This window comes from Staurois parvus, unplaced genomic scaffold (genome assembly GCF_062004578.1).
Source record: "Staurois parvus isolate SC_StPar_1 unplaced genomic scaffold, SC_StPar_1.0 ptg000207l, whole genome shotgun sequence".
Taxonomy (NCBI): domain Eukaryota; kingdom Metazoa; phylum Chordata; class Amphibia; order Anura; family Ranidae; genus Staurois; species Staurois parvus.
Genome location: NW_028318003.1, coordinates 2,882,075 through 2,910,000, shown reverse-complemented (window position 1 = coordinate 2,910,000; position 27,926 = coordinate 2,882,075). Strand labels below are relative to the sequence as shown.

Genomic DNA, 27,926 nt, shown 5'->3' with positions numbered 1-27,926 from the left:
TTGGATCACTTTTGCAAGCAGCTTGATGGGACATCTCCCCTTCCATGGGTTGTCTCATTGCACCAGCACTCAACCATCTGACGCTTCTGCAGACTGATCATAAAGGCAGACAAAGACTGGAACCACTCTGCCTTTATGATACAGAAAACAGGAAGCGATGAGCATACATAATTTACGGTTTCTCCTATGTAAATGGCACCATTTTTTAAAAATGGAAAGCTTTTGATCACAACGATTTAAGGGCAGAGGAGGGATCTGGGGTCTTATTGACACCAGATCGCTCGATAAAGAGCACCTGTCACTGCCTATTGCTGTCACAAGGGATGTTTACATTCTTTTTGACAGCAATACAAGTGATCAAAAAAGAAAAAAATCAAAGCAACAGTGTTTAAAATACTTAAGCTTAAAAATGTTTTAAAGCACTCCCTCCCCGCTCACAAAGGTGAACACATGCGTCAGCCCTGCACACACATAAACCGCAATATGCCCACACATGTGATGTATCGCTGCGAACGTCAGATCTTGGGCAGTAATTCTAGCACCAGACCTCCATTGTAAATCTAAGGTGATAATCTGTGAAGGCTATGAAAAGTCGCCTATGGATAGTAAAATTTAGTTTAGTATTGTGTTTTTTTGCATTAAAATTCAAGAGTGTTTTTTTTTTTTTTTTAAATTCCATTTGAAAAAATGCTATGCAAACACTGCACACAGAAAATTGCAAAACCCACCAATTTGTTCTCTACGGCCTCTGCCTTAAAAAAATATGTTTGGGAGTTCTATGAAAATTTTCTATCAGTTTAAGTTGCCTTAAGGCCCCTTTCGTTTTTAAAAGCACCTCTGCCTAATAAAAACATCAACCCTTCTATCCAGGCAAATTATTATTTATTTATTTATTTTTATCAGGACAAGTAGATTGGATCCCCAGTTTAGTCCCTTAGACAAGTAGTTTTTTTTTTAAAATGTTCACACCCCGCTGTACTAATGACACTGGATGGAAAGGGGTTAACATCAAGGTGTTATCAAAGGGGCTAACTGTGTGACTAACAAGTGTAATGTGCATAGCGTTTGCTGCTTTTACTTGCAGATCTGGACGTTTTTTTCTCACTGCTTTTACTGAGTGAAGAAACAGCCAGATCACTGATCTGTGTACAGAGCCCTGTGTGTTTGTAAACACAGGGCTCTGTGCTGTGATTGGTTACAGGCCTAAATCATTGGCTGGGACCTACTGACAAAATACGGCTGTAGCTAGTGACAGCAGGGGCTAGCAGCAGGCATGTGCATGCGTGTCCCTAACCTGGAGTAGGCTGGATGGCGTGCAAGTACATCATCCAGCCTGCTTGTGTCGGCTGCCAGCAGTAAGTGTATTGTGGGTGAGCAGGAAGCAGTTAAAAGCTAACTTCTAGCAGTGCTGGGGTCCTGGGCTCAATTCTGGTTAGGGACACTGCTTGCATTAGGTATGTAGGTTCACCCCATGTTTGTTTTTACTCTAGGCTCTTTGGTTTTTAAATAAAACAATGCATGCTGGTAAATTTCTGATTAATCTAATCAGTATCCTTTCTGTCCTGTCTGTCTCTATTTACTCACATGTCTTTTTTAGGGACATTAGATTGTAAGTTCCTTTTGGGGCAGGTGCTGGTTGGTTAACAGGTACTCTGTAAAAACTCATGAAATCTATGATTGCTATATAAGTAAGAGAAAATAAATACATTTTGAGTGGTAAATATATCATTTCCAGCATAGTTTATTTTTGTACCAGACAAACAATGCATAAAGCCACTTTTTGCTTTTTTAGACATCATATTCATGCCAACTCTTAGTTGTATTTTTAGTGCAAAATATTTTACAGTACAATAGATTATTTACCCAAGAATAGGAAATGTAAAATCAGATGACAAGCATTGAGTTTTTGTTTTCTTCTTGTACAAAAATAGAGAGATGCCCTATCTGGCATATTGCCAGTGTACTTTGCAGTTCTAATTGATCTTGGAAAGAAGTCAGAGCAGGTTTTTCTACTATTAGCAGTGCATATCTTTAGTAAATGTCATTTTCTAGGCCTTGCAGTATGCCTCTCCTGTATTTGCTTGTAGATGCAGGAAATGAAAACTTCCTGCTATGAGTGCTAAAGGGCCAGTAAACCTAAACTGCAAATTGCTATATGTAAACGTGAAATGGAAAAGTTTCTAAAGTATTGAAAGAGAGATTCTGAAGAGTAATCCTGTATTGTCCTACGCATAGCTGCCTTGTGTCCAGTGACTGCACAGTGGAAAGTCTCTTAGGATTAAAGTGCTTGCAAAGCCTGAAGGTTTTTTTTACCTTCATGCATTCTATGAATGAAGGTAAAAAACCTTCAATAGGCTGGCCAAATTCACCCCCCCCCCCCCATCGAAGCTCACCCTAATTCTTGCCCTATCTCGATCCAGCGATGTCCCAGCTCTTTGCCTTCTCACCTGCTCCTGGAGACCTGTTCCGTCACAGAGGGGGTCTCGGGAGCAAGTGTGCACAAGTGTCCCATAGCAAGCTGCTATTTTTTATCTTTTTTTTAAAATAACACGTTATACTTACCTGCTCTGTGCAATGGCTCTGGTCTCCTCCCCCTACCGAGTGCCCTCATAGCAAGTGGCTTGCATGGAGGCATTCAGCAGAGGGGAGGAGCCCAGAGCGCCGATGGGGGACCTCAGAAAAGGAGGATCAGTGCTGCTCTCTGCAATGCCTTTGCACGGAGCATATACAGAAACCATGTTATTTTTTAAAGAAAAAAATGAAGCCTTCAGTATCACTTTAAATATACAGAGGGAGAGATTTACACTGACTTGCAAAAATGTTTGGAAAATGGATGTACATTTCCGTCCGCTTTAGTTGCGCTTTGCGTCCTTTACATGCATGTTAGCACTCGTTACTGCGTACTGCATTTTCACATGATAGGCTGTGCATTGAGAGGCATCAACAGCGAGGCTCTTACTTTCCATTCATCATACATCAGCATCAGAGGTTGGTCATCCGCTCTGAGGAAAGGGATTCGTCCCCGAAATGCGTCAGCCATTTGACCGCACTGACAGTGAGAACACCTTGCCTGCCGTTGTGGCCATTGTCATTTTTCTATGCTTTTTAGATACATGCTTCGTCTGTGAGTATGTTTTTATTATTTCACTCCTACAATAAACCTTGGATAATGCACTAGGTGTGTGCGCCACCTGTTTTTTCTCTCTAGCCTGTGCATTGCATTGACATCCGCTTACTTCTGTTGCGTTGCAGTAAAATGCATACATGTTGCATTTTAGCACAACACAGGTCAATGCAGTGTTACGTTGTGACTAGGACACGTTGGATATGGTTTTTCAGATGTCCTTCCGTTGATCTGCGTTTTACAACAGTACTAAAACTCAGATCAATACACTTGTGTGAATTGGCCTTAATGAAACATTTAAGAATCTGGTGCAGCTGTACATGGCAGCCAATCCGCTTCTAACTTCAGCTTGTTTGGTTAAGCTTTTACAATAAAACCTGGAAGCTGATTGGTTTCTATGCAGAGCTGCACCAGATTTAGCACTCTCCAGTTTTAGTAATTCTCCCCAACTGTCTTCTGTAGTTGTAAAAATCCGTAAAATACTCAAAAAAGGGAAGCGCACAAGGATTCCCGTGCAGACAAAGTAGTTTGAAATCTCTGGTAAGCTCCAGAGAAATGCTTCCCATGCATATATAATATTTTCGTGCCCAAAAAAAGGAAGCTTGTGGTTTAGTTTAATGGGTCCTTTTGTAATTTCCAGTCCCTTAGTGACCATATTTACAGGACATCTAACTATATCTTTCTCCCAAGAATGTTATTGTTATCTAATCCAGTTATTGGGGTAAGAGAAGTTGGTTATTATACTATCATAATCATGTGATGATTTGACTAGTTTTACAGCGTATAGTGTCTTTCTTTTACAAATGGACATGACAGAAGATCGGCAGAGATGGCACTACTTTATTTTTATTTGAACTGTAAACTTGGTCACCCAATAAAATGAAGAATCACTGGAATGATTTTTGTGTAAATTTCAGCTTTAGCTATTGAGGTTTGATGAGGCAATTCACAGCAGGTGGTAAAGAGGTGGCTGGCTTGGTGGTTAGCACATATGCAAACAGCAGTGGGTTCCTTTGTATCTTGGGCAGGACGCTATCTGCATGGAGTTTGTGTGTGCTGCTTGTGCTTGCATGGGTTTTCGCTGGGTATTCTGGATTTGTCCCACACTCCAAAGACATGCTGGTAATTGGCCCTAGTGTGTGTGCAAATCTAAAAATGCCAACTGCAACCTCCTATGGCAGGCCCTGATAACACTTTGTTGATGTTCTGTTGAGTGGCTGGGGCAGCTCTGATACATGTTTCAGGCATGAAGCCACAGATTGCGGTTCCAAGGTTAGAAGTGCACCAAAGATCATAAGGCAGTCAGGAATGGGTGAGGATGTACAAAATTGCTATACATTCACTTTAGTGGTAAAAGGCAAAAGAGTTCTATCTGAAGAGAAACCAGAATATATTTGGTGTTTTGAGGTGCCGAATGACCAAGAGCTCTGCAAACATAATTTGTCTATACGCTAATTTGCTCAATCTGTCATTGCAAGGGACAGGCAGTATCATTGCAAACAGAGTTCACATAGCCTTTAATTATAAATCTTTCAAAATACTGACCCCCCCCTCTGCACATACACACTCCAGCATATCAGCATCTTGTACAGCTCTTATGCCCAATTTATATAGAAATATATATCTGGCCTTCTACACATTAGGGCTCCCAATTAAAAGAAAAAAAAAAAAAACAAAACCAAAAAAAACTCCAGAACTTTTAATATAAAAATGCCCAAGGAAAAATTGTGGGCTTTCTATTGCCAAAAGCTTGAATCTGGTTGCAGTTGGTTGACAAAGTACTGAAAACCACCACAGCCGGTTACAAAATGCTTCTTTAATATCGTAGAAGCAGGCACTTTAATATCCCTCTATTTAATCCATTCCTCCTTTTCATTTCTGCCTTTTACCCCCCCCCCCCCACACCTATTTGCCAGCTTATACTAACTTGCTCTGTGCAATGGTATTACACAGAGCGGCCTCTTAAAGCTTCTTCTGGGGTCCCCCACCAGTGCTCTCCTCCTTTCTGTGGCACGCGTGTGGATACGCTACCGAGCTTGGCTTTGTGCGTCCATAGATGCACACAGTGCCAGTAAGGCCTGCCTCCTGTTGCTCTCACAGGGTTGTGACTGACCGCAGCAGACCAAATGGCTCCCACTGCTGCCTTAGGGGTCAATTTACTAACATATAAATACTGCATGATTTTTTGTGTTTAAAATAGCTCATGCGGTATTTATCTGAAAAGGAGTCAAGTCACTAAAAAAAATGTTTTTTACCGAATATGTTAAATATTTATGTTTTGTGACATTTAGTGCTTACATTTTGCATTATTTTTGGCGGGGTTTTTTGCCCTTTTTTTTTTTTTAAATTTATTTTGCAGGCTATCACTGCACTAGAAGGCACACCGTAGTGTTGTGAAACTGAAATTTTTAAATTACAATTTTCAGATCTCCCTCTAATGAACTATTACTATTTATTAACATTCCTGAGCTCAGAGGAGCACATTTTCACACTGATGCATTGTATTCTCTTCACTTCCTGGCCAGGGCAGAGTTCCTCTTAGCCATGGTTCACACTGGATCCGAATTTGAAATTGTGTGAGTTCACTTGAACTTGGTGCACAGATGTCTATGCAATTCACACCCCAAATTGGCAAAAGTAGTGCAGGAACTACTTTGCTAATCGATGCGACAACGACTGAGTCACACCAATTTAGAAAGGTTTAAGATTTTTTTTTTTTTTCCCTTTTACTATTACTATTTTTTTATTGCTATCACAAACTATATAAAGACCCCTTGTGATAGCAGGGCATGACTGGTCCTCTTTATGTAGAGATCTGGGGTCTCCCCACCATCTGCACCATCGGAAAGTGGAAGGGGGGGCTATCCATCTTTCCGCTTCTAAAAGCGATGCAGTGAGTGAGGAAATGTTTTAATACCGGAGCTGCTTGCCTGGAGCTGCTAGATGTAAAAAAAACTAAACAAAAAAAAAAAAAAAACAAACAACCTGCCCAGAACTGAATGATTTGCGTATCCATGATTTCTTTTAGAGAGGAACTTCACCCCCTCCCCATGCCCAAACATATATTTTTAAAAAGTACCTTTTTCTCTGGGTTGTCCAAATACATGTATGCCAGTGAATTCAGTGGTGTCCTCTAGTGATCAGCTGTTACACATCCAATCCCACGCCTCCATCTTCTTCTCTCACGTATATGGGACCTGGCTGTGTCCTCTGAGTTCTTGCAGCTGGCCCCCTTCTGATGCTCATGTCCCATAGCACATCATCAGGGTGCTGGATGCAAAATTGGGAAGAGACAGCCGGCCCCCTGATAATGTACTGCAGCTCATGCATTGTAGAGTTCCCTGAGGCCTCTTAGGATGCATCTTGCAAGTATTCCTGGAGGCTATGGGCCTAAATGAGAATTGTGGAGGGTTCCTCCCAAATATTACAAAAAGCAAATATCTGGGGGTGGGGGGGGGGGGGGGGGGAAGAGGGTAGCTGTGTAATGATGAATTATGAAAAACGGTAAATGTGACCTAACACCGGGCATTCCCAGCCGCCCCCCCCCCATCCTTCCTGGGTCCTGCCTGCCAGCATTGCTCAGCTGTCAAAGCTCCCGCAGCTACTCCAACTCCACCAGTCCAGAGATTTGAAATCCCTGCTGCTCTCTCTTTTCTTTGCTGCCAGGACAGACTGGTTGAAATCTCATTTATCAGCACCATCACATGGCATTAGGTTACCTCTGCAGTTTTTCTGTAAAGGTGAACTAGCACTTTGAGCATGCAGAAGTTTTGAAAATAAAAATGTTGGTTCCCTAGAGCTACTAAACAAAAATATTACTACTAAAAAGGTTGAAGTAAACAATGTTTAATGAATGTTGGTTCTAGTTTGAGAGCACTTTGAGCATCGGAGTCCCAACTACCTTGTCCAGATAATTCATTTTTCCTTGTTCATGTACTGCAACTCGAGCTCCAGATCATATGAGAAAGGCATTCAAACAAAGAGAATGTTATCTTTTAAAGTACATACAGTCATGGCCGAAATTGTTGGCACCCTTGATATTTTTCCGGAAAATCAAGTATTTCACGCAAAAAAGGTATTGCATTAACACATGTTTTGCTATACACATGTTTATTCCCTTTGTATGTATTGGAACAAATATAAAACAGAGGCAGAAAAGCAAATATGACATAATGTCACACAAAACCCCAAAAATGGGCTGGACAAAAGTATTGGCACCCTTAACTTAATATTTGGTTGCACACCCTTTGGAAAACATAACTGAAATCAGTCGCTTCCTATAACCATCAATAAGCTTCTGACACCTCTCACCCGGAATTTTGGACCACTCTTCCTTTGCAAACAGCTCCAGGTCTCTCTTATTGGAAGGACACCTTTTCCCAACAGCAATTTTAAGATCTCTCCACAGGTGTTCAATGGGATTTAGATCTGGGCTCATTGCTGGCCACTTCAGAACTCTCCAGCGCTTCTTTGCCATCCATTTCTGAGTGCTTTTTGACGTATGTTTGGGGTCATTGTCCTGCTGGAAGACCCAGGATCTTGGACGCAAACCCAGCTTTCTGACACTGGGCCCTACAGTGCGACCCAAAATCCTTTGGTAATCCTCAGATTTCATGATGCCTTGCACACAGTCAAGGCACCCAGTGCCAGAGGCAGCAAAACAACCCCAAAACATCATTGAACCTCCACCATATTTTACCGTAGGTACTGTGTTTTGTTCTTTGTAGGCCTCATTCCGTTTTCGGTAAACAGTAGAATGATGTGCTTTACCGAAAAGCTCTATCTTGGTCTCATCTGTCCACAAGACGTTTTCCCAGAAGGCTTTTGGCTTACTCAAGTACATTTTGGCAAACTGTAGTCTTGCTTTTTTATGTCTCTGTGTCAGCAGTGGGGTCCTCCTGGGTCTCCTGCCATAGCGTTTCATTTCATTTAAATGTCGACGGATAGTTCACGCTGACACTGATGCTCCCTGAGCCTGCAGGACAGCTTGAATGTCTTTGGAACATGTTTGGGGCTGCTTATCCACCATCCGGACTATTCTGCGTTGCAATCTTTCATCAATTTTCCTCATCCGTCCACGACCAGGGAGATTAGCTACAGTGCCATGGGTTGCAAACTTCTTGATAATGTTGCGCACTGTGGACAAAGGCAAATCTAGTTCTCTGGAGATGGACTTGTAACCTTGAGATTGTTGATATTTTGCCACAATTTTGGTTCTCAGGTCCTCAGACAGTTCTCGTCTCCTCTTTCTGTTGTCCATGCTTAGTGTGGCACAGACAGACACACAATGCAAAGGTTAAGTGAACGTCTCTCCTTTTTATCTGCTTTCAGGTGTGATTTCTATATTGCCCACACCTGTTACTTGCCCCAGGTGAGTTTACAGGAGCATCACATGCTTGTAACATTCTTATTTATCCGCAGTTGTGAAAGGGTGCCAATACTTTTGTCCAGCCCATTTTTGGAGGTTTGTGTGACATTATGTCGAATTTGCTTTCTTTCCTCCCTTTTTTTGTTTTGTCCCAATACACACAAAGGGAATAAACATGTGTATAGCAAAACATGTGTTAATGCAATACGTTTCGTGAGAAATACATGATTTCCTGGAGAAATATCAAGGGTGCCAACAATTTCGGCCATGACTGTATCTCCTATAATGTTGTCAGGTCTGGTATGTGTGTGTGGGTCTAGCAATGCCAGACAACCGTTTTAAAAATTCTTATACTAATATTTGAAGAACTTGTATGTGCGGAGGGTGGACAAAATAACAGGGACACCAGATGGAAAAGAAGTTTTTAACTTTTCAAGTAAATCACAACGGCAAGGGTGAGTCCCAGAATGTAGCTTGACAATATTGGCCTATTGCTTTGAAAACTCTATCAATGTTCCAAAGATGCTAATCAAGTGGCGCTGATATTGCAGGTTCATTTGTCTGAGAAACAGCAGAGACCTCTGTTTCAAGTAAAGCCATCTCGGATATTGACGGCTTATGCTGAGCATAGTCAAAAAATGAGACCAGATTGGCAGCAGCAAGTATAGTTCTGGAAATGTTCTTTTGTACAATCTGACTTTTACAATATACTTCTGTAGTCAAATTGTTAGTGAGCACACCGCACTATGACCACCTATTACTAGCTCTGGGAGATCCTATGCACCGTTTAGTCTCCTGTGCAAAGGTACACTATATCAGTTCTTGTCTTAGAAATCTGTAGTATAATATTACTGACACATGCAGACACTTTAAAGTGGTATTTAACCCCAAAACAAAAATGTGTTAAATTGCAGCTCACCAATTCTTCAATGTGGTGACTGCATTAATTCTATTTGTTTAAGGATTTTTCCTGTAGTTTGGCCTGCTGATCCAGCCTGTAAGTCTGTTACTTTTCAACTCACTTTAACCTTCCTAGCGGTAATCCCGAGTGTGGCTCGGGATTCATTTTCAGTACCAAAAGCAGTAATCCCGAGCCACACTCGGGATTACACTGTAGTGTAATTTATCTTGTCCTGCGATTCCCCCAATCGGCTGATGCCGGCATCTGCCTTCCGGGTTCCCTTCTCTGCGAGCGTCACCACGCATGGGGGCGGAACCGGTGGGAGATTCAAAAAAGTAAAAACATGACATACACACAATACATTGTAATCTGTTACTATATCAAACCATTTCACCTCAGTTTTGTCCCTAGTGCTTTGTCCTGTGCCCTGCCTTCACTTTTACTGTTCTTTCTGCCTGGAAACTTGAGAATTTTCCTGGCATCCAAAAAAGCATCCTTTTTAGGTAAAAAGCGGTTTTAGTCCAGCTAGAAAACAGTGATAGTGAATTAGAATCACTTGCAGAATTGAGCGATAGTGATTCGTGGGGAAATTCCTCATCAGACACTGAAAGTAATGACTGCAACGATTCTGCGACTGAGCTCAGTGATGTGCGAACTGGGTGCTCTATTTCACATGTCAGTGTTTTTGATTTGATTACATTATTGAATTTTATTTCAGGTGCTTATATAGCGCCGCCAATTTATGCAGCGGTTTTACATATATATTGTACATTCACATCAGTCCCTAACCCTCAAGGGGCGTACAATCTAAGGTCCCTAACTCACATTCATACATACACATACTAGGGACAATTTAGACAGGATCCAATTAACCTACCAGCATGTCTTTGGAGTGTGGAAGGAAACCGGAATACCAGGAGGAAACCCACGCAGGCACAAGGAGAACATGCAAACTCCAGGCAGGTGGTGCCGTGGGTAGGATTCGAACCAACGACCCTGGTACTGCCAGGCGGAAGTGCTAACCATTTAGCCACTGTGCTGCCCCATTATGTATTATTATATTATTATTTTTTATAATTCTTTTATTATAATTTATGATTTCGTGTTTCAAACTTCATCATACCCGGGATGTTTAGTAGACTCTTGTTTGGACAGATTTAAGTGAGTTATTCCTAAGAATTGCAGGCCTACAATATAAAACAATGTACTGCTTTGACATTCAAAAATATTGACATAATCAGACCATCAGGGAGGTTAAATAAGTTCACCTATTAACAAAAAATAATAGTCACTTTTTTTGCAGGTAAAAAAAATGTGTATTTACTTTTTTGCTTTGGGAGCCTGTAAAGCATTGCACCAGTGATTAGCAAATTCCTGGTCTCATGCAGGACTCCTGCAGACCTGTCAGTATATCTGTGTGCTTGTACCTCGTACGGGTAAGCAGATACTCTCAGGAAGAATGAATGAACTACCACAGCGCTCAACAGTGCCATGGCAGTTCGTTGAGAACTACATGCTGACAGCCACAAAGGCTGTTGGAACTCTTAGTTTCTCCATTCATAGAATACTGTCAATGAGTGATGCAGCTGGGCTGGCGGAGCCCCACACAGCCACATTTAAAGAAACTAAAATTTTGACAGCTAGGGGTGGGTGAAAATTCCCCTCTAGTTGTCAAAATGGGGGAGCGGGGGCCAGTCATGTTGAGACTTCAGGGGGATTTGTAAGTTCAATAATATGTGCCATGCTCTGTACTGGGCAAAGTCAGAAAACATGAAAGTCACATTGAAGTCACAAGCATGTTGCAATGCAAAGTCGCACTGGAAGTCACACAACTTTGGGGTCATAGCAGTGTGAACCCCAAGCCTTCTGTAAAACTTTTATCCCAAAAGGAATAAAAACTCTGTAACTGCCTAGAAAGTGTTAAGTGGAGTTCAGCTTCAATTTGTTAGTCAAGTCCATCTAAATCTGCTAGTCTAACATTACCCAAACAATCCAGAGGTGACTGTCTTACTATTTCATCCAGAAAGGAGACACCCTAGTGCAGGATGTGTGTTACTGGCTGGATCACCAGATGAAATAAAGGGGGAAAAAAAAGAGCCCTAAAAAATAAAAACTATTGCAACCACCCAATCTAAGGATCGGTAATCTGCAATACATTACATTTTTCTTTCTTGGTTTAATACCAATTTAAAGTGGTTGCAAAGCTAATCTAGCCTATATGGATTTTCCATTTGCTATTTGTGTCAGTTTAAACAATCTGCATAATTTACAGAAAATATTTTCTTGCATATTCTTTTTTTTTCATCCTGAAAGAGAAGGTCATGTGATCGCTTTCCTAGCTCAGCGCATCACAGACCTGTAGGTGGACGTGTCCACATCGATGGGCATATCAGTGTCACTTCCAGGAATGACGTTTGCCACTGAGCATCAGCATTTCCATGGTAAGCACATATCCGACTGCAAATGTCACTTCTGCAAATGATGTACATGTCCATCGATGTGGCTGGGAAAGCCACTGTCCATTCAGGGAGGAGGGATGGATGGGGTGTGGCTACACACTGACGACACAGGTCACAGGCAGGCTGTGTACTTGCACAGCCTGCCTGTATCTAAGAACTGGATGACTTGAGACACAAACTAACCATGCTGACACAGATCGGCTTACATGCTAGTGTGGTCAGGTTTTTAACCAAGAAGTGGGGAACTTGCAGGAGCCACCAGGTAATATAGAAAAAGTACAAGCACAAATGATCTATTTATATAAAAAGAAAATTCCATCTGTCTCTAAGGATTTTATGTTTAGAAACACGAGTGGGAGCAGATGAGCATATAATTATGTACAAAATGCTGGAGCCCGACCCTAAATTTCCAATGCTTTATTGGTAAAAGTTTAGAGGTGGAGTTACTGTCTAATACCAATTAGGTACTTGACGTTTGTAGTCGCGTCCTGGCAATTTTATGATGGGATAGACTTGGTGGGTTAATAGGAACCCAGCCTTTGAACCAACACTCCATGGGCCATACTGGCAATGAAGTAGAGCTTCATCACTGTTGTATTGTACAACATATGAAAATGTGCTTGAGAATAATAATTGAATTAATCAGAGTCTGACACTAGTCCAAATAACAGCATAGATTTGACTTGGATGTAGTAGCGCAGTGTGAAAGTTAACCACTAGATGTCACTCTGTCAGCACACAAAGTAAATGAGTTCTAGGGGATCCATTGTTTTTGTGAGCTGATTGGTTTCTTCCATCTTGTCACTTTCACACTTTCCCATCCTCTGAGTACTTTTATAGCTATCCAGATGTTTTCATTTAGTTCAGAATGTGCTTTCTGCTAAATGTGTCATAGATTAATTGCAACATTACATCGTTTGTGTTGTGGAAAAACATAGTAGTGTTACAGCTGCTCAGTTATCTTACTTTAGTAGGAAAAAAACCCACTGATTTGTGTAAATATTCACAGAATGTTCTAGAACACTTCTCATTCTGGCTGGCACTTCACTACAGCTGCAGGCCTGCAGTGACAGACATTGTCTGATGGGGACAAAGGGCAGATGAACTGTTGAGCCTGTCACTGTTACGTGTGGTCCCTTATGCTTGTGTTTGTAATTTCTTATGCATATTATTATTATTATACAGTATTTATAAAGCGCCAATGGTTCGCTCAGCGCTGTACATTACAAAGGGGGACAGAACATGTGACAGAACAATACCAATACAATGCAAAACATGAGGGGATTGAGGGCCCTGCTCTTTCCAGCTTACAATCTTATACCTAAATAAGCTTTAAGGCATGGGTGTCCAACCTTTTGACTTTTCTGGGCCACATTAGTAAAAGAGGAATTTTCTTGGGCCGCATATAAAATACACTAACAATAAGAATAGAAGAATAGCTAATGAATAGAAAAAGTCAGTTAGATCACAAGTTAATGATCACTGATATAGATAATGTACCTATCTGATTAATAAAACCTATTTTTTTTTTCTTATTTAATTCTAAAACTAAATGAGGGCAACATAAAACTGGTACAATATTTGACACTGTTTTTGATAACGTAATGCAGCAGTATCTGGTTCGATGGGCATAGTAACAATTCTCAATGAATTCTCTTACATTTTTGGTTCTGATTTTGCCCTTCGTGTACTTCATCCTTCAAAGTAGTTGCTCACAAATAGAGGTGCTCCTGAAAACTGATGACATGAATAAGGCATGATTGTGAACAGTGGGATGTGTTTCTTTGGAAAGATAAAACATATAAAAGTCCAGTCAATAGACAATATTACATTTTTCTTCAGACACATGTGTTCGCTAAGTGTGAACACCTTTTTAAAAAATCTAAATTTTTAAGTAAGTTTGCGATTTTGTATAGGCATTCATAGCTCTTTTGGGCTGCAGATTGGACACCCCTTTAAGGTGAGCTTGTACAGTTGCAAGAAAAAGTATGTGAACCCCTTGGGATTACGTGGAGTTTTGCATGAATTGGGCATAAAATGTGCTCTGAACGACATCTAAGTTACAACAATAGAAGAACACAGTCTGCTGAACATAATACTACACAAACATTAGATGTTGCCATGGTTTAATTGCACATAACATGAAACATTCACAGTAACAGGTTATCATTATTGGAAGTATTAGCAGCATTTACTTCCCATCTGCACTGTTCCCCAACACTCTAATCTGCTGCCAGGGAAAGCAACGTCTTTGCAAAGTTCCACTTTTTGAAAGCATGCAGATGACCCACTCCAATTCTACTTTTACTCCACTAGTTGACACTGCAATCTGTATAGATATGGGGGCAATCATTTTAGTTATTTAGGTGGAACCTGTTGAGGTTTCAAGTGGTGGGATGCCCTCAGCTCTCTTCTTGCCCACCTTGAAATCCTGTCCTTTCCTGTCCTCCCAGTTGCATTACCTGTACCATCAAATTAGAGAACCAACAGGCATAATTGAATGCGACTATAGCTGCTACATTAGCTATGCAGAAATCTACTAGGAGTCCCTGAGAAATATAATAAACATAGGGGACTGAACTGTAGAATGTGCCAAGAACTGATATGGCTACATTTTCTGAGGATTGACAGATACTTATTTCTGTACCGGGAACAAGTATAATGATGGATTTCTCCTTTAAAGTAGTTCAAAGAAGCATGATTATGTATGCGGTGCACTGGCAGACAGCAACCAATCAGTAGGACATACATTCCTGTTACGCACTATGCAATGTTTTATTTATCACATCGCTCCTAAAATAAGCTGGCTAATGAGTGTTTGCAAGTATGTACATATGTAATCAAATGTATACTTTATCTTTATTTTCATGCAACTTTAATACATTTGGCCTAATTTTTGCATTTGTGAATGTAATTTATTATATATTTTAAAAAAGTTTTGTTTGCTTCTTTTACAGGTTTCATGCAAGAAAACCAACCAGGTAATTCCAATGTGTTATTAGTTAATGTTTGTGTGCTGTGTGTTTTTTTTTTTTTTTTCCTTTAAATGTTGATCTGTGATTTTATCTCTGGGATTTGATGCCATTATATGGAAAGTTGAATCTGTGTTGACACAAAAGCAGAAGGGTAAGTTCACCCTCATAGTTGAAAACTGAGCTCTCCCTAGCTTGTTTAGGTACCATTGCTCAAAAAAAATGTTTTGATTTTGAATAAAAAAGAAATAGGAGGCTGACATTAATGACCCCTCCATATAAAAAAAAATCCTAGTTGCCTATCTGTCATTGTGATCCTCTAGCTTCAGTAATTTGAGCCACTAACCCAGAACATGTAGGCACAAATTCTTATATTTCCTTCTGTTTGGTACATACTTGGTCTGGATCAGTGACTCAGTGTAATGGCAGCCATTATTTATCATTGCTTTCCTTGTAAATATTATGCAAGTGTGTCTCTGAAATCACTCCAAATGCAAAAACGTTATCATATGGAACTTGCAGGTTCTGGCCTTGCGCACACAAGAGGAGGGGAGAACAGAACAAACAAAACATGTCATCCCCCTGACCTCAGTAAAGATGGCCATAGATGGATCAAATCTCGGCCGGTTCAGCAGGGACCTGCTGAGATTTTATCCATCTGTGGACATGCTAGTTGCATTGATGGTGATCCATTGTCAGACTTCAGTAAACCAGCCTGTCGTTCAGTAAAGCCAGCCTGTCATGTGATTACTGTCGACGGCTGTAGTCACTAGCAGTGATCATTGTGTTCTACCGGTAGGAAAGGCTTCCCATCGGCAGAACACAATAGCACTGCGAGAGGCATTCCCCCATCAACACTGACTGTGTTCCAGTTTTTTCTCCAGTAACCCATGAAAAATTGTTGGATTCCCCCATCAACACTGACTGTGTTGATGGGGGAATCCAGCAATTTTTCATGGGTTACGGGAGAAAAAATGGGATCATTTATGGCTTTCCTTACTCTCAGTGGACAATTTTTCAACTTAGAGATGAGAAATGAGCTCCTAAAGGAAACCTGCTCTCAGAATGAAGTCCTCAAAGTGTTGGATAGAGTGGTGAAGGTTTAGAAACCCTTTTAGGTTTTTATTGCTGCCTGCTGACTTTTTAGGGAGATTCGAAGGGAGCCATGTTGCAGTGACAACTGTCTAAGGGGGCTTTTTCCTCACTTTAGATAAACGTCACTTCTTGTTGTGCTTACAGGACATGAAGTGAAGGGAACTCTCCTCAGTGGTTGTCAAAACCCCCCCAAAACATCTAATGGGGTTTTAACCCTTCCCTATTGTACCCAAATGAAGTATAGTCTTTGAAAGTATTTATATGGCATTTCTATTGAGAAGTTTAAACGTTTCATCCTAGACAATGGCTGTTGGTAGGATTATACCTGCAGAAGGTTTTATTCATGTACATACGGTAAGCTAGTATATTAATACGGAGTGGGTTATTTTCAGGCAGGGGAGCATTTTGAGCAGTGACACATCCGCAGACAAGAAGCAGAAGTTTGAGCGAAGTGTCAGCTCACCCCATGACGTTTTATCGCATGACTTTGATCCTACAGGTAAGACCCCTCTTTTCACTACCATTTACTTTTAAAGCTATTATGCCTCTGTAACGACTGACAGTGTAATATGATAAAAGCATGTTTTAAATATCATTTCCATACTAGCCCTTGGAAAATCTAAAGTTACCTTTTATACTGTGTGCTGCAATATTTTAACATCTACCAGTAGATATACTGAACAATGGAAGCATGTATTAAAGGATGTCTTACAGGAAAGTGTCTGTGTCTCCCATAAAATCACTTAGATCCAAATTTAAAAGAAAATCCTGGTGATTATCAGATATTGTACCTGCTGTGCAGACTGTTTTTTAAAAAAAATTTTTTTTTTTATTTTCTTCAAATCAGATGCTTTTTTTATTGAAGTTTTAGAATTTAGTACAGATACATCAAAAGGTAACACAGCAATACAGTCACAGTGGATCGATTTAAAAGTACAGAGCAAATATGGAAAAGGTCTGTTGTATAGCAGCCAGCAGCATAATGACATACAATGCAGCGTTACAGGAGTTGTCAGACACAAGATATAAGACCCAGTGACCCATAGTCATAAAAAGAACAAATGCAAGATAATCTCAACATAATCTAGTATGCTAACAATACAAAACTAATTTATACACCTTCTGGAGCACTGGAACTATATCCAGGCCTTAAACTCGTCTTTCAGGTTCTTATCATAGAAGATAATTAATAAACAGCAGTACCACATGTAGTAGAAACAGAGCACTAGGGGTGTATAGTAGAGCATGCTGTGCAGGACTCCACTAGACTATTGTAGTAGTCTATGTAAAATAAAGGAAGTAGAGGGCCAGGCTTGGGGTAGCTAACCACATGTCCTAGATCTTTTCAAATTTTGAGAGGCATATTCTGTGCAAGAATACACATTTTTCTCTGGATAAGATATCATTTACAGGTTTCCTCCACTGAGCTAAGGTTGATGGGTGTGTGGAGACATCAATTTTTGAGCTATAAACTCATGAGCCTGGAAAAGAACCTTAACAATAGGTATAACATTTTCACATAAAGTATCATCTTCTAACATACTCCAAAGGGAAATGCCAAGGTCTTCCATCAGCGTTACCTAAAAAACAGTTTATTGTTGTTGTAACACCTTTTCAGTAGCAATGGAGTTTTGGGCAAAACCATAACATGTGGATTAGATTAGTTGGGCCTCCCTTGCATTTGGGACAAAGTGGAGTATCCCTATGATGTCACAGTGGGTATAGAAAAGAATCACAATAAATTCAAATTCAGTGTCCAAAAAAACTGATACAAAAATCAATCAATACCCTATATTTTGACACGTTTAAAAGTCACACTTTCACCATTGAAAGTCCAAAATGAAATAATAAAATCCTCTTAGTGTCAGTGAATCTTCCCAAGTTTTTCTCAGTGGCACACACAGCCGTTTGACTTTGAACTGTGAACAGCTGTGATCCTTTTGATTAGCTCAGCTTGAAAAGAGCTTTCATGGAGCATTTCAGTCCTTGGTAGTGCAACTGAAGCAAACCATCAACTGTGGGTGGCAAAACACTGTCAAAAGCTGTCCAGGGTAAAGTTGTTAACAGGCACAAATCAGGAGATGGATAAAAAAAAAATTTTCAGAGCCTTTATCAGTGCCTAGAATTTAAAAGAACCTCTGATTCGGTATCTCAAATTCAGCATGAAGCTGAATCAAATGATTTGAGGATGGCATTATTGAATAGCTGGGACATAAACTGTAACCCTTTTAGTCTTCCACAGGTCAAACACTTCAAGCTCTTTAATTCTCCATAACTGGAGTTATTTCAAATAGGAGTATACTGTATAAAGTAAATCCATTGTTGCCTGATAGCTTTCATTCCCTGCCAGACTTTATCAGATAGTAGTGACTGACCGAACACCTCCCTGTTCGGTTCGCAGTCGACCATTCAAACCTAATGAAAGTTTGACCGCAAACTTTGTACCATGACAATTCACCAAGTGGTATTTTACCACATCAGGGTATGTGGTAACATACCGCACTGCATTTTTCCAGTAAAAAAACTACTAAAATTCCACGAGTTATTTTATTAAGTCATGCAGTTTTTTAGTAGTGAAAACATGCTTTAATGTTTGTCGTCTGTCAGCTGTTCTTCGCTGACAGCTGAATGTAAAACGAATTGCCAGCAATTAAAAACTGTGCAAAAAAAACAAAACGTTGTTGTGTTCCACCCCCCCACCTATACCAAGCCTTTCAGGTCTGGTATGGATTTGGAGGTGAACTCCCTCGCGAAAATTTAAAACGATAAAAAAATGGCATGGGGTCCCCCCAAAACCCATACCAGACGCTTATCTAAGCATGCATCCCGACAGGTCAGGAAAGGGGGGGGGCCAACAAGCACCCACCACAACCATACCAGGCCACATGCCTTCAACATGGCAGGGGTGCTTTGGGGGCTCTGATTGGCCTTTTACCACATCACATGATCAGCTGTGTTCGTAGGACACAGTGATCACGGAGATCGCCGGGTGTGCGGGAAGGTGTATTCTGGGAGGACATCGTATGACTTCCTCTCAGAACTGGACAACCGCGCTCTAGCCTTCATTCGGTGGTTAAAGTGATTCTAAAAGTATAAATTTTTTTTTTTTTTTTTTTAAACAAAGGAACATGCTTCTACTTATCTGCTGTGTGCAGTGGTTTTGCACAGAGCAGCCCAAATCCTCCTCTTTTCGGGGCTCTCCTGGCTCCTCCCTCCTGTTGGGTGCCCCCATAGCACCTGCTGCTCCGTGTGTCCATTCACACACGCAGCCGCAGCTCGGTCCTGCACTCTCTCTTCTCATTGGCTCACTTGCTGTCTCGTCCAATGAGAGGAGGGCGTCCAGGGATAGCAGAGACTCCAGTGCACATTGCTGGATCAAGAGGGGGCGTAGGGGAGTATTAGGGGGGGCTAGGGGGGGATACTGCACAGAGGTTTTTTTATGTTCATGCATAGAATGCATGAAGGTAAAAATCCTTCAGTCTTTACATTATTCTGCGCTGGTGGCAGCGTACTGTAAATCTAGACCCTTGTGTTCTGGGTGAGATTTGCCAGTGGGCTGATTGAAAAAAAACAAAACAAATGGATTTACCTATCACAAGCAGGGTGCATGGAGGAATCCTCCTCATTGTACTATTGTATTCTGACAGTGGGGACTCCTACACTGTCAGAATACGCTGATCAGCGCTGCACCTTGTTGGCTGCTTCCCACTGATTGAATGAAAAATTTCCAACATTTCATATGATCAACTTCTCTGGAGCAGAAACGGCCATAGATGAATTGAAGTACGGTTGGTCCCTGCTCATCCGACCAATTTTTGATCCGTCTATGATTGGCTTAATATTCACTCATTAATGATAAGCATTACATTTGTTGATTGTAGTAATGTGCAGGGGACATATTGAAGCAAGACCTGGAGTATGGCAGTATATGCATAGGTTTGGATCTCCAGTGTGTTGTTGGCACAGGGCAGCTTCATATAGTTTTAAGCACTAACACATAATGCCTGATTACATACAAAAAAATAAAAATTGTCAAGTTTAGGGATTTAAACATATTTAGGCTTACTTACAGCATCACAAAAGCTACTGGTGCAGGTAATTGAATTCTTAGAGAAAATGTTTACTAATACTAAATTCTTAGTACCACTGCATACGTTTTAGCCCTTCATATCTGTAAAGTGACGATAAGTAACATAATGGATGGATGTGCTGTGCATTGCCAGTCCTTACTTGCAGCCCAATGCACCGTATATAGTGAAAGGCTCACACCTACTCTATAGCACACCACAACACACAGATGTAAATGCATATTGCATTTCTTGCTTTGCCAGGAATAATGCAGAAGTGTTTTTTTACACATTGCATGCACGCAGCCCATTTCACACATTTCCCCTCAATGAATGAAAATTACATGCGCGTGTTATGTTGTGAATAATTCCTAAGTGTTAAAAATTTTGTGTAATTAAAGTGGAACTTTTAGTCAGAAATTTAGGGCCTGCTAGACAACTTCATGCTGGCCCCTTTTGCAGGTATAGCTATGTAAACTTTAAAAATTGCCTATACTGTTTAAAATCCAGTAATACATAGTCTCACCCTGCTCTACACATGCTCAGTGGCTCTCTGTTTTTTGGCACTGTTCCAAAAATGTAGAGGGCGATCTGCTTACAGCCTAAAGGTTTACTACTGTTCAGGGGCTCTGGGCTTCAGCAAAATGGCAACCTCCAGCAAGAAAAAAAAAAATAAACCATGCTGGAGGCAATTTATAGCACTCACTAATTTTGGTAGCAGGATTATTAATGTGGAATGTGTTCCTTGATGTAGAGCATTATTTCTCATCAGTGTTATGGGTGAAGGTCCGCTTTAAGAAGGAACTTTAGCATTTCCCCCTCATTTGTAGCCAAGCAGTGTCATACAATTCCTGTTCTGTAGGCTCTGGATGAGCACTATGATAAAGTAAGATCTACATCTCTTCATTGTTCTGTTTTCCTGGTGTCTACAGCAGCAATGACACTCTCCCTGGTTTCTAAAGGAATGAAATTTCAGCTCATCTAAAAGATTTTTGCTGCTGCATCATATTAAAATTCAGATGAATGAATAACTTACAGATCAGCATAACTAAATCACATTGTTTTGAATAAAAAGTATATACTGCTTATGACTTTCTATCTGACCTGTATTGAATACATGCCGCTTATCTAGCTGCTTGGTTTGGAAATCTCTGTTCTCCATTACAGAGCTTCTTTCACTATTATATGATCTATAGATTTATTTCTCTTAAACTCTTGCAGTGTGCAGTTTTCAGGGTTGGATTGAAGGGCATAAACCTACAAAAAGAGAATTGTGATTGTTGCTTTTAGGTTAATACAGTTTCTTTTCCTATAGTAATCTTCCAGGTTAGCAATTTGTGAGATTTTTGGTTCCTCTTCAGGGGGGAAAAAAATCTAAAATGGCTACAGCCTCCACTTGTAACACTTTATGCACCATTTCTTCACTGTGAAGAGAAGCTGTGGTATTTTTGGTTTGATTTTTTGAATGCCTAAACAGAGGGCCAAGGTCTCACTGTCTGAGACAGTAACAGCCAGAGGCTGTTGGGTTAGGCCTCATGCACATGGTCATCCAGTCAGGCTCTTTTGGCCCTGACAGGAGAAAAGTGGCATCGAAACATTCCTATAGACTCGTTTTTCAAATGCATTTTGTCATTTAGTCATTTAATTTCCAATAATATTAATTTATTCTGGCCATTGAAATGAATAAACGCTCAAGCATTAAACTTTCCTGGCATTTAGGCTCCTTTACACACACTTTTCTGCACAAACTTACCTCTCCTAAATTCAAATTTGGTGCTTTCAAATTTCTGCCCTTAACCCCTTAGTGACCGAGGGTAAAACAAATTTTATTGCTTAAACACAATTTTGCAACTTTGACATGTAAGTAAACCTCTACATATGATCTCAACTACTTTGTGCGTCCAGGTGAATTATACCTTGTGTTTTTTTGGGGGTTTTTTTTAGGACAAATTAGGCTTTCTTTTGGTGGTAAATGGTAATGGATATACCTAGTGTTCTTCTTTTTTTTTTTTTTTTTCTTTTTTAACTAAGGAAAACTGGCTCAAAATAGTAAATGGTACTGTATACTGAATATATAATTTTAGTAACTTATTTGTTGCATGTTCTGATTTGCTACAATAACTGCATAGTATATTTTTAAAGAATTGTAGAGGTAAATTTAGTTGCCAGTGTAGGGTTATAATGGATGTTCAAAAAAAAAAAAGTATTAATAAAGATTTAGCAAATATAGACAGACATATGTTTGCTTACAGAATCATACTTCGGATGATGGCAACTGTTACTGCAAAGGGAACCTGGGGAACATTCCTTGGGTACTGAGGTCTAGCAATGCCCCTAGCTGGTGCCATTATTTGCTTGTAATAGTCATCTCATCGCTTGTTTCTTTTAAACTGGACCGTCCTCCTCCCCCAGGCTAAAAATCTATTGTGCATTCTGATCAAAAAAAAAGTATTTTTTTAATCAAATATTTTGATGGTTTTCCTAGTGTTCATCTGTGTAAAAAAAACGAAAGAATACAATACTATACATTATTGCGGAAAGTTGTTTTCTATCTTATGAGAATTATGGTAACTCTAGTAACCAATTTGTTTTCTGCATGAGACTAGCATGCAAAAACAAAAAAAAATGACAGATCATTTGTCCGATATTCTCATCTACTTTACTAACACAAAGCTACGCTGGTGTTAAAGTCAAACCGGGACTTTCAATTTTACAGGTATAAAAATGGATGCTAATGTGGTGGTACTGCATTCAGTAGTAAGTGGCAAGTGTGTCCTAGTGCTGATAGGTGGCACACATGTCACGGGCGAGTCCAGAGACCGATAATCAAGATGGCAGACAACAATGTTAGTGTGTGGATGGAACTTGTGGTGATGGTTTCTTGTGAACAAAGGCGTATAACCTGCCGATATCTACAGAAGACTTCAAGCACAGTACAGTGATGAGATACTTAGCCACAGTAAGTCCTTTCAATGGTATAAACATTTCAAAGATGGTCTTACATCCATCAATGATGATCCCGGCCATGGTGGTTCCCAGCCCACAGCAGTCATTCCTGTGAACATTCAGCACGTGGACCGCCTGATCTTGGATAATAGACACAAAAACCTGTTGTGAAATTGCAGAGGAGACACATCTTTCTGTGGGAATGGTGAACAGAATGAAGATGAAGTGAAGCAGGCTGTCCAAGGATGCATCAGGTGTCCTGACAAATTTTTCTATGCCAAAGCTTTCCAGGCATTAGTTAAACACTGGCAAAAGTGTGTAAATGTAGAAGGGGTTTATGGCGAAAAGTAAATGCAATTTCCACTCCTTGAATTTTTGTTTTTATTATATAAACTAAAGTCCCGGTTTTACTTGACCGTCCCTCGCAAATTATTTATTATTAATTACAGGTACTTATATAGCGCTGTCAATTTACGCAGCACTTTACATGTATATATTGTACATTCACATCAGTCCCTAACCCTTAAGGAGTGTACAATCTAAGGTCCTTAACTCACATTCATACATACACATACTAGGGCCAATATGACCTACCAGCATGTCTTTGGAGTGTGGGAGGAAACCGGAGAACCCCGGAGAAAACTCACTCGGGCACAAGGAGAACATGCAATCTCCAGGCTGGTGGTGCCGTGGTTGAGATTAGATCCGAGAACCCTAGTATTGCCTGGTGGAAGTGCTAACCGTTTAGCCACTGTGCTGCTCCAGTTAATGCTTTTTCCTTGTATATTCAGGCACTGGTGACATAATCAAATACTCATAGATGTCCCCCTGGGAACATCGGCTACATTACCAGTGTCTTCTAGGAAGGCTGTGTCTATACACAGCAAGATAAATATTTATGCAGAATCTAAGGGGAAACGTTTTTTGTTGGTTTGTCCATTTAATTGATGCCTCCTACCACTGTTTGGGTGATGAGTTATAACTCTGGGAAGTAAAGGGAGAGCATTGAAGATGCTTTCCAAATGTCCTTTCCAAATGTCACCAGGAAAAGAGTATCGAAGATTAAAGAAAAAAAAAGAAAAGAATTCAAGGAAACAAAAGCCTAAAACAAACACTAATTAGAGTAGACTTTTTATTGTCTTTATTTTTGATCGTCTGGATGAAGGCCTGCTATAAGGAATCAGGTATTCAATTTTCAAGTGTAATATGTAAAGTGTGTTGCAAGGAGCAAAAAAGATATAGCCTGAACTGACCCACATGTTGACTGAGTGAAACATCATGAAAAGAAACAGTCTGTTCTCAAAGCAGCCTGGAAATCCTATACATGCAATGTATAAATTTACCAACCAAGTGTCAACTTTTTTTCCTGTCAACAATTTACCCTGATTTTACAATCCTGGTATGTGCTTAACGGGTGCAATTTACCCCAGTGTGTTGGAAAAAGTGTGCTTTTAAATGCAGTTCACTTTTGGTGTGCTTTACTTGCATTGTGTTTAAAGAAAACAGAAGATCTCCTTAATTCAGCAGGTGTTACAATTCATTTTTATGTAACAAATGCTTTCAAGGATAATGCGCGTCGAACGTAGGCATTTTAAGGTCATACTTTTTTCAAGAATTCATTTATTTTGGTATTGGTAAGAACTAATGTTATATGAACAGAACTGCAGGTGTGCCTACTTGAAGTTTTTAGGTTTCTTTTGAAGGACTGGAACTTGTAGAACACAGGGAAGTTCTTCCTATGTATTTGTTCCTCCTTCATGTTAGTGATTATGTATGTGGCCACCATTTTGGTTGATTTTAGCTAAAGGGTTAAAGTGTAGCAATCCCTTCTGGATGATCAATGTACATTGTAAGAATTTTAAAGTGATTGTAAAGCTACATTTTTTTAAAATAACAAATCTGTTATACTTAGCTGCTCTGTGCAGTGGTTTTGCACAGAGTGGCCCTGAACCTTCTTTACTCAGGTCCCCCACTGGTGCTCTCTTTCTCCTCATCTCCGTGTGCCCCCATAGGAAGCCGCTTCATTCGGGAGCCCACCTACGGGCTCAATCCCGAGACGCACTGCCTGCGTGCATAGACACACAAAGCGTGGCTCGGACCTACCCCATGCTCTCTGCTCATGGAATTTGACTGGCAGCAGCCAATGACTCTTGCTTCTGCCTTTGTGATCATAAAGGGTGGAGAGAGCCACTGCAGACAGGCACAGAGCTGGTGTGAATAGGACACATTGGAAATAGTTTGACAGTTGTCCTTCCATTGATCTGCTCTTTACAGCTGGGCTAAAACACATCAACGCACTGGTGTGAATTGGCTCTTACTCTGCTAATGTATGCCCTCTACAGTACGAGTCTGCTGAGCCCTGATTGATGCTGTGCTGGTCAAAAACTAAATGGGGGGGGGGGGGGGGGGAGTTTCAAATTAAACAATAAGCAACAAAAAACTGTTTTCTATAGATGGCATCTGCATCCAAAGCTTTTTTTGTTTTTTTTTACTTTTAATGTAATACTAAGCTCTTTTTGTGGGTTTCTTAGTGAATGTAATCAATCAGCATACTAAATCCCACCCCCATAGTGTTTAGCAATAGGAGGAAGTAAAGGAGAAAGGAAGGGTGGGGAGTGTCATTTACCACAGTGTTATGCACCCACTTGTGTGCCTCCATAGTCATGTGGGCTGTACAGATAAGAAAAAGAAAGATATATGAAGAGCTTAGAAGAGAACTGAAACTGGAGCATGCTCAGTAGATGTCAACAGCTGGTCTGCACAATCTCGTGCTGCAGTGTGGACACAGAGAAAATGGAAGGAAGAGTTGTAGGCAGGATAAACCAGGTATAAAACCCAAAAATATAAATGTTGCGCATCTCTGTGATCATGTAATCCATGCACCAAAATTCATCATATAATATCCTAATTTTAAACAATTCAACAAACTATTCCTTAAATCAGAAACCACATATCATATAGTGTCCACAGTCCATAAATTGTGTGTATCTTCCTTCATGAATTGTGCCGCTTTATTCTCTTCTGTGATAAACGTGCACCACCTTCTAAATAGTTGTAAACAAACACACAGTGTATCCACCACCATTCAATACTGCACTCACCTTCACTTTTTACCTGTCCTCTTACAGGTCAAAATCTCTTGTTTCCCTTTAATGGGGGTCCTTTAATCACCTCCTCTCCTCCTTCTAGACTCCCCTCAGTTGTAGTTCTTCATCTAGAGGTCACTCACGTCAAACCTTTTTCGGGTGACTGGCCTTTTAAAAGATGTACTCCGCGTCTTGTCCGGAAGTGAAGTGGACAGGACGGGGTGCACATCTTTTGAAGGCCTAGTCAAGGAAAAGTTGGTTGAATTGATAAAACTGAGGATATTATTTGAGTTTTGGTGCACGGATTACATGATCGCATGGAGGTGCAACATTTTATATTTTTGGGTTTTTACAATTATTGTGGGAACACTTTGTTTGCAGCCACTCCCAGGTTAGAATTAATTATTTATATTTTATAATACAGTGGTTTATTTTATCACATATTTCACTTATAGGTGGCACGGGATACACATATTTTTCATATAAACCAGGTATACTTCATCTTACGCAAAACCAATGCTTCAGTGGCTTTGTGAGTGTGCACACTGTGCTGCTCACTGTAGCACGTTGTTCCTCAGCCTACAATCAAAAATGTAAAAAAATCTAAACTAGTAGTTTAACAGTGCAGCAGAATCCAAGCACGTAGGACACCCAACGTTCAAGGTGATTTTTATCTTTAACCGGAAATAAACCTTTGCACACTGGTACGGACTAGTTTTCCATTTTTTCTCCTCTCCCTCAGTTTTTCCCCCTCTCTTGGCTAAAGTGACCCCGAGTGCTGATGGAGAGGGGCAGGGGAGGGGTAAACAAGGACGCTGTACAGGCACCCAAGTTGCTCCTTTATCATCCGATGACATCATTGGTTGCTAGGACACCAGGGGCTAGAAGGTTGTAATGGTGAACAATGAAAACCTGTGGCTTTGTGTAACTAAAGGTCAGGCTTGAACCACCTGGTGGCTTGTATACAATTTTTAGGCATTTTGCCAAACCAACCGTGAAGAAACCTGAAGGCACCCTGGTTGAAAAAGGCCGCTCTAGCATGTACTGAGATTTTTTTTCATAGACTGGGTTTGACACGTTAAGATTTAGTGGAGTTGGTGTGACTTGTTTGGATCTACCCACAACTGGTCTTGTGATCATATGACACGCATCATCCATCTCACAGTCGCACTAAAGCACAATATTGAAACGGGGGCTATATTACTTAAAACGACTACCAACAGATATAACTGCAGTAGCCAGTTTGGTGGTTAACATTTGGTTTATAATTAATTGGTTTAAGTGTAAAGACTGAAGAAATTAAATGTTCAAACACAGTTGATTCCCCACTGGCAATAGATTTAACTTGTCGGTGTCCAATAAATACCTGCTTTGGCTGGGATAATCCTTTTAATGTTTTTTAAACTGTGACCAAAGATGCATTTTCTCAAATGTGTTTGAAGATAAATGGGAAAATAAATCTGTCTTGTCAGGGAGAAGTCTTGCAGAGATTTGTTGTCGTTTTAGAGCCTTTATGTGCTATTTTATGTTGCCTGCTGTTTGTGAGCATTGTCTTATATTTTATTAAAGCCCAATTGAACTTTTAGTTTGGAACAGCTAAATACATTCTAGATGCATCAAAAGAAAAAGCCGTGCAAAGTCTTCAACGGCCCATAGATTATGCAATTTTGCTTTCACCACGGGTGGAAGGAAAGAAAATTGCTCAGTTCCCCCATCAACACACTCAGTGTTTGGGGAATCCCTCTTGCAGTGCTATTGAGTTCTGCTGGTGTGGGTAGTCTTTTCCACTGGCTGGAAACAATGGACACTGCTGGAGTCTATAGCCTCCGGCAGTAATCACATGCAATAAATTACAACAGGCTGGTTGTACTGAAGTCCATCGATGGATAGACTTCAATGCAACCAGCC

At 40.4% G+C, this 27,926-nt stretch overlaps 1 protein-coding gene across 2 annotated transcripts in view; it reads left to right on the top strand.

Annotated features, from left to right (window-relative positions):
• Window positions 1–27,926, top strand: part of ARHGEF12 (Rho guanine nucleotide exchange factor 12) — a 266,310-nt gene that overhangs the window by 28,432 nt on the left and 209,952 nt on the right. For both annotated transcript variants that reach the window (XM_089678557.1, XM_089678556.1), the window contains exons 2-3: window positions 14,810–14,833; window positions 16,312–16,418. In XM_089678557.1, the coding sequence (XP_089534683.1) occupies window positions 14,810–14,833; window positions 16,312–16,418 (131 nt within the window). The remainder of the gene's footprint in view (window positions 1–14,809; window positions 14,834–16,311; window positions 16,419–27,926) is intronic.